At 38.9% G+C, this 16,148-nt stretch overlaps 1 protein-coding gene across 8 annotated transcripts in view; it reads left to right on the forward strand.

Moving 5' to 3' along the window:
- Nucleotides 1-16,148, forward strand: part of gpatch8 (G patch domain containing 8) — a 48,632-nt gene that overhangs the window by 14,935 nt on the left and 17,549 nt on the right. For 3 of the 8 annotated variants that reach the window (XM_017697537.2, XM_017697542.2, XM_017697539.2), the window contains exons 1-3: nucleotides 1,209-1,286; nucleotides 10,558-10,576; nucleotides 14,388-14,460. Coding sequence is in view for 3 of the 8 variants with exons in the window: in XM_017697539.2 (XP_017553028.1) it covers nucleotides 14,454-14,460 (7 nt within the window). In the remaining 5 variants the exon portion in view is untranslated. Of the gene's footprint in view, nucleotides 1-1,208; nucleotides 1,287-3,744; nucleotides 3,781-10,557; nucleotides 10,577-11,054; nucleotides 14,461-16,148 lie in introns of those variants that run through there. The other 5 variants (XM_037544580.1, XM_037544578.1, XM_017697536.2 and 2 more) reach the window with 3 other exon arrangements.

Below are 16,148 nucleotides of genomic sequence, written 5' to 3' on the forward strand. Positions count from 1 at the left end.
GCCTGGCCCACACTGCGGGATTTATGAAAATGTAAGAGACTTTATGAAAAAGTGAGAGTCACTAAACATGACAGATTTCCCAAATTTTGTGTTCTTCGTTGTTCTTCAGTCACCCCCATGTTTGTAGAAAAAAAACACACCTTTTCAGATTATTTTTACAAATCAGTTGTCCTGACATTCAAAAAATTTAGATCTTGCAAACAAATGAGACTTAAGATCAGAGCACAAGGTGGATGACATCAAGACACAGTTTACTGTGCCAGTTTTTATCATAATAATGATAAGAAGAACAACAAATTAGTATTTTTGTGGATTTGTCAGGATGGCTGTTTTAGGTCAGTCTTTTTCTTGGCTGTGACAAACAACTGTGTTTGATATTAACATAAGTTTTTAGGCTTGGCTCATGCAAATAGTGATGTGAGAGTGCAAGGGAGAAAATCCATTTGCGAGCTGCTGTTAAAAAAGAAAGAAAGGTATATCTGCTCCAATTTAATACAATACTCATATTAACATAAATATGTCATCTGTTTTAATATTTCAGGTTCACTGAGTGTAACAGTGATGTAAGGAAATGTGTAGAGGACTTAAAAAATGGCATTATTAAAGATGTTAGTAACTCTGTTACTGTGGTTTCTTATTTTGTTTGTTTTTTGTGGTTTAGTGTTTAACACCCAATCAACTGTCAAACACTGCGTATTTTGTTGATACGTAGATCTTTGTTACATAAAGTAATTGCACATTTTAAAGGTTAATTAAAACTAATGGGTGATGATCTGCCAGAATATGCAGTTCTACAGTGAACTGCTCTGAGACCCAGAATTTTACATTACCAGCCAACATATCTTTCTATTTGTCCCACTATAGAGTGAAAAAGGAAAAAGGTTTCTCTGCTTGTAAATTTCTGCCAGTGAAATAATCTCAAAATCTAGTTGAAGTCTTGCAAATAGTGACTCTGCAAGATTTTGTAGTTTATCATATTTTGTCATAGTCTGTGACTAAAAACTCTGTGACGTTATCTTTGAAAATACTCAGAAAAGATCTAAAGTCTTCTAGTCTATGGTTAGCATGAGCCCAGCCTGAAATTGGGCTGTCTCTTGTGATTGTCAGGATGGACACATTTTCTTTTCTTGGTCCAGGTAAAGGAACAATTTGTTGTGCAGTCCTAGCCTTTGTTGTCTAACCTCTGTCTTTCTTTCTCTGCCTAATAGGGTGGAAATCACTTCGACCAGTATGAGGAGGGCCAGTTGGAGTTGGAACAGGCCTCCCTGGACAAGCCCATAGAATCGGTAAGGTCCCACATATAATACGTGCCATTGGACTCAAATTGATGACTGACTGTGTGTGAGTGGATGATTGGTCCAGTCAGAGATTATAGTCACACCTCCTCTGCTGTCAGCCCCGCCCCTTTTCAATGTTGTGATCTCATCCAATGTTCTCCCTCTCTCAAATTCAGTCAAACTCCCTTGCTATCATGTTTTGTGTCCCTCTAGAGCCCCTGTAGAGAACCTTCCTGTTAGCCTAACCTCAAGGATCACTTCTGATGTCGCCTGTACAACTGTTACCATAGTTACCATACTCACATGATGTGGAGGAGATCTGTTGAATTGTACCAATCACTGTGATCAGTCCTCCTTCTTTTGTCTTGCTTGATCACAGATATGAGCGATGTGTGCGTGAGTGAGAGAGATGTGTTGTGTGTGTCTGTGTGTGTTGTCATCTTACAGGCCTTTCTGTTTCATTTACATGCTTCTTGAATTTAAACTGTGGAGTGAACGACACACTGACTTTTACAAAATAGTAGTTCCCATTCCGAAGTCCATTAACAAATGCACTTATTTGGTCACGTGCATTGCACAAGCTGAAAATGTAGCTTCATGTCATTAGTAAAAGAGTATTTTCAAAAACTTTGCACTGGTTTTCTTGTGACATTTTGGGATCCTAGATTCGTATGATGCAATATATGCATAGGCACTTGAGTACCTAAATTAACCATGTTTAACCAGGTTAATTAAAAATTCCACGTTTGAGCATGATGGCCTACTTCTAGAGCCTCATCTTCAATGAGTGCCTCAGTGCTAATAAAGTGTTTCAGTTCAAAATATCACTTTTTAAAGCTCAATAGTTTTTAAAGAATAAAATCTCAGATGGGTGTCGGAGTTTGTTGATACTCAAGGTTTCAAAATCACTATTGGAAAAAGAAAAAAGTAGTAGTGTGTCATCTCTACTTTGCAACTGAGAGAAAATATCTTAAATGATTGTGTTGTTTAATAGAGAAATTATATTTAATAATTCAGATTAATTCCTAATATTACTTTGATCTAACAAACTCATGCCTCCAACTGGAGGAAAGTTTGAATAAATATTAATATAAAACGTGCTGATATTAAGGACCCTCCCAACACTTGATTGAATCTGTTCACTACCTCTTAATGATACTCAAACATTAAAAGGAGCCATTAATATATTTATTTGTTTAGTATTTGATTCAGTTTATGGCAGCCCTAAAATAACTGCTGCTCTGCTCATTCCACAACAGAGCCTATTTTTCTCCTTATTCAGCAGCAGGGTAGTTATTTTTTAGACTCTGATGGTTTTGAGGAATTGGATTAGCCTAAGCCAACTGCTGTGTAGGAGGCTCCCAAAAGCCTACTTGATGGCCAGAGTTTCTCTGTAGATCACACTGTCCTGAAGCATCCCTCTTACTCTTTCTAACACACACAGACAGACACGTTTGTGACGCAAAACATGAGCCGTTTTCACTAATGTGAACACAGAAAATCAATTGTGTTATACCCAGTGATTTGGGGTAGAGTAGATGAATCGCTGATATCATGGAAAAACTGTTTTTTGATGTGGTAACATCAAGGTTCAAAACGTAATGTTAATTTCCAAGTCCACATTAGAAACTGAGGCACAAAAATAGCCAATTTGGAGTGAAATTATGTATATCTGCTCAGTCAGCCTATAGCATTTTAACCTCACTCATTCACACTGAAGTTATAAGAAGTGTTTCAGACTGGATTAAGTACAGAGCAGCCAACCAGAAAATTACTTTTAGAGGGCTTTTGCATGCATCGGTCTTCATAGCAAAAATGGCAAGAACAGCTTATTAAACCTTAAAGAGAGGTTAAATCATGGAATACAGGAAATCATGTAAATATGAATTATGACTATTTTTATTAGGTAAACCCAACAGCTATAAGAGGACCACAGGGAAGAAATTTGTAGGGCTGCAACTATCTACTATTTAAAGTTTTCAGTTATCCCTAACATTTACATTTATGGCATTTGGCAGAAGCTCTTAACCATATGACTATAGCTGGCGAGTGCTGGTTATTTGAATCTGTTGACCATGTAAAGATATTTTATTCATCACATTCATTGAATGTTTGTTGTAGCCTTAGAAAAATGTAGACTTTCTATTTCATTTACATTTTCATAAGATGCATTTGGGTTAATTCAGTGTGTTGTCCACTTCACAAACACTGTGCAAGGGTGAGAGACTGTGTGTTTGTGTTGTGTGAATGTCTGAGAGAGAAAATGGAAGTTAAAGTGCCCGCTTGTGTGTGTGTGTGTGTGTGTGTGTGTGTGTGTGTGTGTGTGTGTATGCCTGTGCACCAGTGATCAGTGTTTGTTTGCGTGTGTATGTGTTCTGTTTTTGTGTTAGTGTCTGTGTAGGACAGTAATTTCAGATATTTGCAGTATTGTACACAACTTGGGGTGTTCGACATTTCTCTCCTGCAGCGAATTGGCCCCAATTAGCTAAGCAGCTCTGACCCGGTTTGTATCTGCACGCTCTGCTCTTCTACTCCTGTCTCTTTAGGGGCTCCTTGTAACGCTTCTCTCTCTCTATATATCTCACTCTCACCCTTTATATCTCTCTCTTTCTTGCACACACTCCTGTCTCTCTCTCTCTCTCTCTCTCTCTCTCGCTTTCTTTTTTTCTGTCTCTCTTTCTCCCTCTGTCTTTCTCTCCAACACAGTGATTCGATGTACAGTACCCTCTGTCATTATGTGCTGGCATGGTGCTTGTGCAACTGGGACTGCATTTTTTTTTTTTTCGCTGATTAGGCATGTAGATAATATCGCAGGCAGCTCTGTTTTTTTTCTCTCTCTCTCTCTCTCTCTCTCTCTCTCTCTCTCTCTCTCTCTCTCTCTCTCTCTTTCTCTTTCTCTTTCTCTTTCTTTCTCTTTTTGTGTGCCTAGCTTGCCCGCCCTCCACCTCTCCATGTTGCCCTTCCATATATCAATCGTGTAAACGCCTTTTGGGTTTAAATACTAGTATATAATGATCCGAGCAGTATTTCATTTACCATTACAGGAGATAAAGAGAGAAATCTTGCCAGCGTGCTTGGACTACATATTGAAAGAGCCTTAAAGATTGTGCTTTTTGTCAACATCAGCAATAATGCACACATCATGAACTAACTGTGCAGTAGTAATGTGGTGTGCTCCTCGCTTATTTTGTGTTAACTTCCCATTCTGCTATACCTTGGCATAAGATAAAGTATATCTGGAATTAATCTAGCAAAAGACTGAATTTTATTTCGTTTTCATTTTACCTAATGCCCCAATCTGGAATTGCTGAAATAATGCCGTATCCACAGTGTTAACTTGAATCATAGAAAATGTTCTTATATATTTTAATAAGGGGTTTAATATTCTGAACTTTTTGTTGTTTGGTGCTAAAAAATTGATCACATTGCACTGATTCCTGACAGGGGCTGTGATGTTAATACATGACCATTAGATATTTTGGAGCTGGATTAGTTTACCTGGGAAAGTCCTGTAATTTAAATGATGATTGAAGATTTTAATCCACTGCTAATCTACAATATGCATGTTTTAAGACTCTGACCATAATAATTTTGGAGTGGATTGTTTTCTGTATTTGTCTGAACCTGGATCTTCCTCAGTAATAATTGTTCCAAGCAGTATTGTTATTGAGTGCATCCTGTGGCGTAATGCTGACGGGACCTTTTGATCCACAGACCTTTCAGTGCGCAGATACTGCAACCCCAAGAATTGGCCAGTAAAGTCCCATAGACTATATTACAGAACCTCCTTGGGTTAAGCTAATCCAGCTCTAATATTGCTTAATGAAACTAAAAGTTGAGCGGAAAATGAAAAGGTGCAAACCTTTTTCCAGCAAGATTTCTCAGGCCTTTAAATAACAGATCTGTTATGCTAGATCTGTCCACAGTTTAGATACGGCCTCCGCATGCAGGTGCCGGACAGAGAGGACCCTGGAGAGGGCTGGAAAGTAGGAGAGGCAACTTGGCAGCTGCACGACTGAAAATGTACCTGCTCCTGCGCTATTGTCTATGGAGGGGTGTGGAGAGCAGAGTGACCACACATACAGAACATTGCAGGGGCACTACAGCACCAGGCGTGATGCCTGTCACTGCATTACATGGTAGCCACTAATAAGGATATACGACTCCAGTTTGTGAAATTTGTCACTTAAAGGACCCATATCATAAAAAAAAAACCTTTTTTTAAAATTAGTTTGACATTTTATAGAATAGTTTCTAAATGTACCATGGTCCAAATATTCCATATATGGAAACTAAACAAATTTTTCTGTAAAAAAAAAAAAAAAAGTAATTTAACTCTACCCCATTCCTGCTGAAATTATAGGGAATGTTTGCCAGCCAAGCCTGGTGTTTGAATGAGACCCAATAAAGGGCATCTGATTAGAACAGAAATCATTTGCAAATGTCTTAGCTCCAGCTCTCTCTGCGACCCAGAAGAATAACCGGCTTAGATAATGTGTGTGTGTGTGTGTGTGTGTGTGTGTGTGTGTGTGTCTTAGAGACACAGAAACAAGAACAGCCTGTTTAGTTTTAAAGAACCATGTCATGGACAATTTAACTTTCTTTCAGTATAAGGAATATGGCAAGCCAGAAAACAGCTCGTTTTGAATCTTTATGAACACCAGAGTACTTGCATATAATGGCCTGTTCAGCATTCAGCAGTTTTACCTCTCGTGTTCATGTTGAAGCCATAAGGAATGTTTAATTTTCAACTGCTTTCTGAATGAGGCACAATACAGAGCAGCCACTTAGAGCAAGTCATGTACATAGATCTTGTCTTAAAGGTTAAGAGAGGTTGGTAAAAAGTCATATCAGAATTAGTTATGAATGCTTTTGGCATGTAAAACCAAATGTCATAAGTGGATCTCAACTAAAAAATATTAAATACAAGAAAGATGTACTGCATGGGTCCTTTAAGGGATAAATACAGGTTGAAATATGGCCATGCATAAATTAATTATGACTTTTTAACTTTTTTGGCACAGAAACCCACAAAAAAATTCATAATTGGGACCAAATACAAGAAGAATGTAGGATATGGGCATTTTCAGCTTTTTGTACACACATACTGGTACTGGGCAAGTGCCTTGACCCTTTGGCCCCCTGTTCTGGGACCAGAGCAGGAGCATCTGTGCTATTTTTCCACAAAGAGTCTTTAAAACCAATCACTGTTTAACAAGTGGTGCTGGCACAGTGACAGCCATCCCTGAGAGTGTGTGTGAGCGAGCGGGGCTATGTGTGTGTCCTGCTCTTGTTTCTCCGCGCCCTTCTTCTGCCGCTCATTGTGTGTGATCCGTAGGCAGCTAGAGGTCTGTGGTTTTTAAAAATTGGGATCTTTTTTTCTTTGTCTCTCTCTCTTTTTCTGTCTCATGCTTTTTTGTCTCCCCTCTCTTCTTTTACTCTTATTATCTTGCTCTTTCTCTCTCTTTGTTACTTTTTTTTTTAGCCTTGCATGTGTTAAGCAGTCATTCTCTCTCTTTTTCTGTCTGACCATAATCCCCTCTTCCTTTTATGTTTGTCCCTGATACACTCCACAAACCTGGGAGATGTGCACTGGGCAGCTACGAAGTTAGTGGTTCCTGTCTTGATCACATGCACACTTGCAGGCACATGCATACACACATACACACACTTGTTTATATATATATATGGCATACATGTAACTCTTATATATAAAGATGTGTTTAATAGTGATAATCTTATTTCTTGCTCACGTTTGGCGCTTATGGAAGGTTCTCATTGATTTAAAAGGCAGTGCATTTTATTGTTGCTACATGAGTGGACGGTTAAAGTTGCAACATTTATCGTGCTAACTATGAGTGATTCAAAGGAAAATTCATTGGCGGTGTAAAAAAAGATCAGTGTTGTCAAAAACGTATTATGTTTATTTAAAAAGAAAATACATATTGCTTTTCAAAGTCAGGAACATTTTGTTGGTCCTGATATTTTAGAGAAACCTTGTTTTCATCCTAAGTAGCATACAAAAAACCCCACATACGCATATAAAATAAAACAAAAACTGCTTTGAGCATTATGCTCTCTTATCTGCAGTTGTATTCACTCTGCTTTCATTCTTTCTCTCTTTCATTCTCTCTCTTCTCTCTGCTCTCTGCTCTCTGCTCTCTTCTCTCTCTCTCTCTCTCTCTCTCTCTCTCTCTCTCTCTCTCTGTCTCTCTCTGTCTCTCTCTCTCTTACACACATAAACCCCCACACTTATGGTAGCAGGGAAGGTCAGTGCCCTCCATTTTACACTGCAGGGAAGTTTATTGATGGAGTAGCTGCATGCTTGGCTCACTGTAGCTGTGTCAGGGCACAAACGCACACATTCGTTTTTTAATCTGTGCCTGTATGTGTACAAACGGGCCACAAGTGCAGTCATACCTTTTTATTCAGGACAGGTGTATCTGTGTTTTGAGGATTTTTTTCTAGAAACCAATCAAAACACAAACATTCAACATTGCAAGCTGCTCTCACATACACACTGTGTCTTGTGGGCCAAATCAACACACACACCCCTCGTCAGTCTGAAAGATGAATCCAAGAATGTTCTGAGGGAAAGGTCATAAGTTGTCATTTTCACACATGGCCCTGACCCCTGTACATATCCAGAATTGCTCTCTCCAGCGTGTTCATCCAGGCTTTCTAGTTTAGTAAACTATGAATGATTGAAATTGACCCTCTATCAGTGACAGATGGATATATTTTAGAAACTGTGGAGAATGGTGTAGATTTGGCTTCACAGTACTGATGTCACAAAAACCTGAATCTTTACATTCACATAATCTGAGAAAAGTACTACCTACCAATCTTTAAAGTTAATGTGAAACAACTTGTTTTGTCTCTCTCTCCTGTGATGTAGTTTAGTGTTTCCTCAAGGACTGTTTTCAGCAGAGGTGGCAGGTCCATGCCCCAGCTTAATTTAATGTCTATACATTTGTTGGCCAGGAACAGTTGCAGTTTTGTCAGGCTTGCAGGTTAAAGGCTGGAGTGCCCGAATACCCATTAGTTTTGATTGTGTTGTCATGTACACAGCACATAGCTGTTTGGTTATGTCTTATTGGTCTGACTCATCTACAGGCAGCTGACGAGCTCAATGTTATTGGGTTAAATTCCCCTGCTTAAAAGTTGTTAAATGTAGGCTATAATGCAATATTTCAAATCTTTCAGCCCTAGTATATGGCATTTTACTACATTTTAATGAAAGATTACAAGAAAACAAGAATTTTGTCTTTTAAATAATATGAGGATCTGTACTTCTTATGACCAACAAGGTTGAATAAAGGTTAGTTTTGATTTCAGGTTGACTGCTCATCAAAGAGATTGATATATTGGCCTTAGAGAACAGTGTATTGCAATCACAATATGTAGCATTGTACTCGCAATATGGTGTTTAGTCCCAGCCCTGAATTTGACTCAGCAAACATAAACATAGAGGGCAGGCTGATTGTCATTCCTCAGTGGAATATTATAAAAATAAATCCCTGGGAAGTTGAACTTAAAGTGGATAAAGCTGCATCTCTCATTCTCTGGCTTTCTATCTCTCTTTTTCTCTCCATCTTTCTGCTTCTGTCCTTCTGTTTGTCCTTGCCCAGGCTCCCTGCTGTGACTGTCTGTTATCAGGAAAGTGTGAGGTCTCTCTTTTTTGCACTCACTCATTCTCTCAATCTTGCTTGCACACATACACACAGGAGGTCTGAGAGCAGCTGTCCCATTTGGTTTCCAGTTAAAAACACACTATTAAATACCTCAGGGGTTTAGCAGTGGGAGACACCCTGCTGCCACTTCTGAGTATCACACCACCTCCACAACAACACAGAATTACTCCATCTAATCCATTTACAGTGTATCGTCACTGTGTCAAGAAAATCGTGTTAAATCTGTGGTAATGTTGCAGGGTTATATTCCAATAACTTTTGGACCATTCCTGTAGGTCCATTTGTAATTAGATACAGTTAGGACTGTAAAATACTTCAGTCTGAAGGTTGTGATTCTACTACAGCTGTTTTGCAATTTCAGAGCCAATATTCATGCTCATGTTTTGGTCAAAGTCCATAATAAGTACTTTCTCCATTCTCATTCTTGGCTGAAACCAAAATTCTAAACACACTTGACAGAAATCATGTGACCTTGACTACAAAAAACAGTCCACAAAGAATATCCAAGACAATTTGAATTGAGAAGGATGTCATATTTTATAAGTGGTAAGTGGTATCGAACCTGTAGTGTTCTTGTAAGCCCTTTTGCTGACATGAACAGAGGTTATAAATTGCTCGTCTAGAGTCGTGTAATCGATACATGCGGGTGACTTTCCCTGTTGAACTGCTGCTACTTAAGGTGTTTGAACGTATCCTTGCACTATAGAGTGAAAAGATTTTAAGCACTGTTTCTCATATTCATTATCACTACAATTAATTATTTACAGGGCTATTTAATGTTTTTTTTCTGCCAAACATTTCTATTTAATAAGAGTAAAAAAAAGTGCACTTTCAGAACAATTTTGATGGTGGAAATTTTGGTGCATCCCTCACATTTGAATATTCAGGAAATAATTCAGAATCATACCAAGAGCATCAAATCAAGTTGTGGTGAAATTTCATGAAGGGATTTCATGAAGAATTGTTAAGTCTGTATTGAATTGCAAATGTAAATGCATACACTCCTCTCCATAGTATGAGTGACATTCCTCCTGTTAGAGAGCAGCTGTAAGACCATATAAGACCAAACACACAGATTTATATTCATATATATAATATATACACGCACATGCACACAAGGCTTCAAAATCTGTTCCAGCAATTTGATGGCACATGCACACATGCTGCCATGTACATCTCTCTTTATCCCTGTAGGTCCTCCTCTTTGTTTCAGTCTCTTTTAAAAACCCCTCGTCAGTCTCTTCTCTCCCATTGCCTTTGATCCTCTCTTCTCACTGGGTTAATAGCAGCACATTGCACACCTCCCTCCTTCCTTCTCTCTCCACCAACACTCTATCCTCTGTGGGAGTGTACCTGTTTGGACAATTAATAACATTTTTTCTTTTCTTTTTTTATTATTTATATTAACAGCTACAGACTGACAATTAGTGGTTTTTGTAGATGTCTGACTCTGTCACTGTTGTAATATAGTGGAAAGATTGCACTAGTTTAAAAACAAACCAAAAAAAAACAGTGAACAGTAGAGAGTTGTAGAGTCTGGCCGTTTTTCTTCCGTTTTGTGTGACGTTTGACTGTTCTTTTGACAGGCCAGGGTTTAAAAGCCAGGTTCGTATGGACATGTTTTCACTCCACTTGCACTGCTGTTGGATTCTTCGGCGTTGTTGCTTTTCATCTGTCTGTTTTTTTAGCGCATTCATTTGTTCATCTGCACAAAACCTGCCCCTCCCCCTCGTGGTCACGTCTCAAAACATCTGCCCGTCATTGCCTCTGACCAGTCAGAGCCTGGGAAAACCAGCTGACTTGATACCCATAGCTCTGGTTGGCTGTTTGGAGATCTTGTGACTGAGTAAATGAGTCTGTCTCACCTCTTCTGAAGGGCTTTTTTCTGATTGGCTCCAATGTAGGGTGGAATTATTATGCAGAGATCACTAGGTAATATGAGGTCATCTCAACATTCTCCCCGCAGTTCCTGTCCTCCAAACATCCAGATGGATTGTGTGTGTGTGTGTGTGTGTGTGTGTGTGTGTGTGTGTGTGTGTGTGTGTGTGTGTGTGTGTGTGTGTGTGTGTGTGTGTGTGTGTGTGTGTGTTCACAGATTGCCAGTAGCAGGATCTGCTGCAGAACCACTGCATTGCAGGCCATTTGGGCAGGGCTTGCTGCAAGCGCATCTGCACTGCTGATAAATGGAAAGGATCTCAGGAAGTTTGTAGATATGTAAAATGAGATGGCCTTCAGTTTATTTCTTACTATGTGGTAGATTTCTAGGCAGTAAAGAGATGAATTAAAACATTTTTATGCCCTTCAAAAATGATATTAATCTTTTTTTTTTTTTTCATGGAAATGGACCCGTGGTCAAATTCAGTCTTGCCCATAGTGCAAAAGTAGGGCTGAATGATTTATGCACAAATTTAATTGCAATTTTTCTGTACAGTGTTGAGATTTCAGTTTAAATGTGATTATTTTCTATAAATTAAGTTCCAGGCCTTCAACTAGCATATAAGTTGTTTTGGGCTTGAATGACAATTTATTGTGCAGGACTACTAAACTCTTTACAGTTCAGTTGCACCACTTGTGATTTGAAAATTGCACTCTTTCAAATTGTAATTTAAATAAATAGTGTAATCATTTAGACTTTATAATTGACCAGCAAAATGGATACTCATGAAAAAGCCAATAATGTCTCATTGCTCAAGCCAAAAGCTCCCAAATCAAAAAACAAAGAGATGTAAGCTTTCTTGTATTGAAGTGAGGGCTCCCCTCCATCTGTTGTTTTGTTTTGATTAAGAAAGTATCCTACTCTTCCCGCATGCAGTTAGTGCCTGTTCTTTGTAACGTATTCCTCAAAGTATACATAAAATTTGTTTTAAGTCACTTACTGTAAGTCAGTGTAGCCGTTACCTGTGGGCCGTGTAGGGAAGATAAAATAACATTAGCCCCTCCACTTCTTAGTATAAACAGATATTTATGGAGAAAGAAGAAACCTCAGCTTTAATTCACTTCTCCCAGTTAAATCAATAATAGTCTTTTCCCTTCTGTAAACATTCATGCTCACGAGATCTGTTAAGAAAACCTAATTATATAAACGGTTGACAGTTCTGAAATCAGGACGAGTTTTATTTTTTTGTAAAAGAAACAAAACAGAAGTTGCCTTATTGACTTCACCCCTTGTCTGGATCCTTTAATTGTTAAAACAATAGATGTATGTGATTTTTTTTGTTTTGTTTTTGGTTTCATTTTTATCTTCAATTTTTATATTTAATTGGTATTCAGTCAGCAGCGGTAGTTCCTTGTGCTATTACAAAACAAAAAGAGCAGTCCCACCCTTACCTTTGAAGTGAAAATTTCTACATTTCTAAATTATATTATGAGATGTGGCAGAGAAAAGATTATGGCTGCGAAAAAGGGGTGTGTTTTGCGCCGGTGACCACACCTACCTTCACTGTATTGCACTAACTTTGTTCTTGCTCCGCCCTCTTGACTCTGAGACCACCACTCATGACTCGGCCTGCTTCACTCTAACCCCGCCCCCTCTAGCCTGTGTCCTCAAGTTTAGATGACCTTGTGCGCGTGCCTGTTCTCATCTCTAATCACCATCCATGGCTCTTTGGTTCCTCCCCCTTCTCCCTGTATATGCTCAGTATACAGACAGTACTAACACCGCCGACTCTTTTTGTTAAAGTGGTTTAACAAAAAGCTGCATGCTGGTTAATGGTTTTGGTATTCACCTTTTTCCACATCTCTTATGATTACCTTTTGTGCCTTTTTTGTCTTCAGTGGGAAAAAAAGTTTCTTTTTTTCTTTTGTACTCATGTCGGTCTTATTTTTTTACATCCATTTTTCCCCTTTAGTGTGCTTGGAATGATTAGACACACGTTTTGAAGTGTCTTTGTGGCTTGATGTAGTTGAAATGATAGATTGCATTTCATTTTTTTACTTTTTTAAACATTAGAATAATCTCTTATTCCGACACGTTCTCTCCCTCTTCTTTCCTCCCACGCACATACATGTGCACACACACACTGGGCCTCTTAATGGTAACCCGAGGCCACTATCTCTATCTTTTTCTTTTCATTTCTTTCTATCTTCTATCTCTGTCTCCTTCACCCTCTTGCTCTTGCTGTCTCTCTCCCTATCTCGCTCTCGTTTCGGCTGCATTCTGTATGTTTTCGTGGTGGTTCTGTTGTCATGGTGAACTCACAGAAAAGCTTGTGGAAGTTTTTATGTTGATGCAAGATTTCTACGTATGTTGTCCCTCCCCATTTTCGTTTATTTTCTCCTCGTTGTTTGTGTATTAATCTCTCTGGAGCGGTTAATATATGTATGTATGTACGTGCCATGATACGTATATAACCGTGCATTTTTTTCCCCCTCCTCCTTTCTCTGATACTGAAGGTGAATCAGTAGACTCAGGTTGTTTTTCTAGAGTTTGTGTGCAGTGCTGGCTTTTTAGCTTCAGTGTATGGTGTATGAAGAGTGCTCCATTTAGTGTGTAGACTCTAGAGTGTACTCTGCGAAAAATGGATTTCTTGGCAAGTGAAACTGTATTAAATCTAACCAGTATATCTGATATTTCTCATTTTGAAATTGCCCAGCTTCAAAACAACCACAGTTCTATTGATACACGTATTTTCAGATATGTAATTCCTGGTTCCGAGTCAGGATTTGATTTCAGTAACAAAAAAAAGCCCCAAAATCAAAATCCTCAGCAAATTCAGACAAAAAGCCAAGTCATTTCAATGGAGGTATGTCAGTATCAAAAGTCCTGCCCCCTTCTCATTCACTTTACTCTGATCGGATGCATCTAGATGCAGTTGGTACCATTTAAAAAAAATAGATCATATCAGAGAAAATAGTTCAAAATTGTCATACATTTTTTTGTTTTATTTTTTCTGTTTTCTTCACAAGATTATTACTTAAAACAAATAAAACATGTCTAGACATAGCTCATAATCTGTCTGACATATGCACTGTATTTAAGATGGTTTCACTTGCCAAGACATAATTTCCCGCAAGTATAGAGTGAAGACGTGAAATATTCTCACCTGTTTAGTTTAACAGTGACCTTGTAGTGGTAGCCCTGCATAGACTGTAGGAGCTAGTAGGGTTGCTTTACAGCAGAGAACCCTATGACCTGTCCTTTATTCGTTGTTTCTATCCCTCTCTCCACTCCTCCTGCCCTCATCCTTCCCTCCTTCCCTCTCTTTTCTCTGACAAGGAGTTCTGACTTCAAAGAGTATAGCAGGTGATGATGATAATGATGATGAACAGTGAAGATTTTGTTACGGTGGCTTTGCTGCTGTGTGGGCTTGTGTCGTAAAGCAAATGTGTGTGTGCGTGTGGGTGAGGGTGTGTGTGAAAAGCTCCTCTTATTATTGGAATATTTTTGGTCTTTTTTTTCCTCTTTTCCCCCCATCAGGATAACATTGGTCATCGGCTACTTCAGAAACATGGCTGGAAGCTCGGACAAGGCCTTGGCAAAACCATGCAGGGTAAGAATCTCTCACTATCTCACACTCACTCACTTACTCAATCACTCTCACTCTCACTCACTGTCTCACTCTACCCCCCCCCCTTTCCACCCCCTCCCCTCTCTCTCTCTCTCTCTCTCTCTCTCTATCTATCTATCTATCTATCTATCTATACCCATCTTTCATATGTGTATCAATGCTCTTTTTAAGTGGTTTTGTCATTTGATACATTTTTCCCACTCTACCTTCACATCCTTTTATGACCTCTTCTTACTTTCTTGTGTAAGAGGCATTTGTATCATTAGCTCATTGGTTTTCATATGTATGCACTTTGAATGGTGTAGGTTGTGTATGTACCAGAATTTTGAAAAATGGCTTCAGTTTATACTTAAAACGAGAGAAATAACAAGTTAAGCTGGAGGAAGTGGGGAGAAGGGAAAGAAAAAGAGAGTGAAAGCAATAGAGTGGGATGAAAAACAGTTGTGTGTGCTAGCCCTCCTGTCCCATGATGCATTTTGACCTGGAGCAGTGTTTGAGACCGGAGCAGAAAAAATATGCAGTCCTAAGAGGACACCAACATACATTACACATTGTACTGAGAGGATCAAAAGCACAAAAAGCACATTATCTTCGCTCGCCAGTTCTCCAAACCAAGAGAGATTGTATGACATGTAAATGGAATACAGCTCAGGTCCACCCTCGACACTGATTCAGAATAGTCTGAAAAACAACTGGCTGTTTGCCCTCTTCTTTCTCTCAATCCCTTCTTCCCTCCTTCGTTCTGTCCTTCTGTCATCCTCTCCTCCTCTCTATTCTTCTCCTCCTTCTCCCTTCCTCTCTGCCCTCCACCCCCTGAAGATCGCTTGCCTGCTGAATGTCAAAATCACCCTTTGTTAATGCAGACTTGTTTACTGGTTGCAGGGCTTGTGTGTTCTGTTGGGAGGGGCATGAGAGAGTATTTTCCATACACACAACCCCTTCTTGTCTCTCTATGAACAAACAGCTGCATTGAGATGCAGAGAACGATTGGCCTGGCTGTCCACTCTGCTTGCCTTCAGTTAGAAACCATACAACCGTACTTGTCATCACTGCACCACTGTGGTGATTGTGTCTATCTTGGTGTTTGTCAAGTATGTTGTAAAATATATTAGTACATTTTTTTAATGTAATGACTGGGATGTGAATAGTAAGTAAGTATTTATTTATTTTTAAAGCACATTCAAGCCCAAAGTGCAGTACAAAAGGGATACATTTAAAAAACCATAAAGAACAGCGTAAGGTATATAACAAGATCAAGTACAGCCAGTTTACAGAATCAAAGACTAAACGATAAAAATAGGTTTTTAATCTAGACATAAAAGCTTCAGCAGAGGGTGCAGACACAGTGTCTAGAGAGAGACTTTTCTGCCTTTGAGTTTCAGCCCATGGCACAGCTAGTAACAACTGATGTCATGACCTCAAGGACCTGGAGAGAAAATAGGGTTCAAGCAGATTTTTTATATTAGACAGCACAGATCCATTGAGTGACTGTTATCATTATATTTCTACCAGTCACTTCTGTATGAAAGCACAGGTATGTACAGTAATGACTGACAGCTATATTTATATTATAGCAAAATGTATTTTTATTCCTTCCCTCACCAACTGCCAACCGTGTTGGGTTTGTGTCACTGTCTAGCTGTCTGAAGTAAAAGCAAACACAGAGTTTT

The sequence above is a fragment of the Pygocentrus nattereri genome, chromosome 14 (assembly GCF_015220715.1).
Source record: "Pygocentrus nattereri isolate fPygNat1 chromosome 14, fPygNat1.pri, whole genome shotgun sequence".
Lineage (NCBI taxonomy): Eukaryota > Metazoa > Chordata > Actinopteri > Characiformes > Serrasalmidae > Pygocentrus > Pygocentrus nattereri.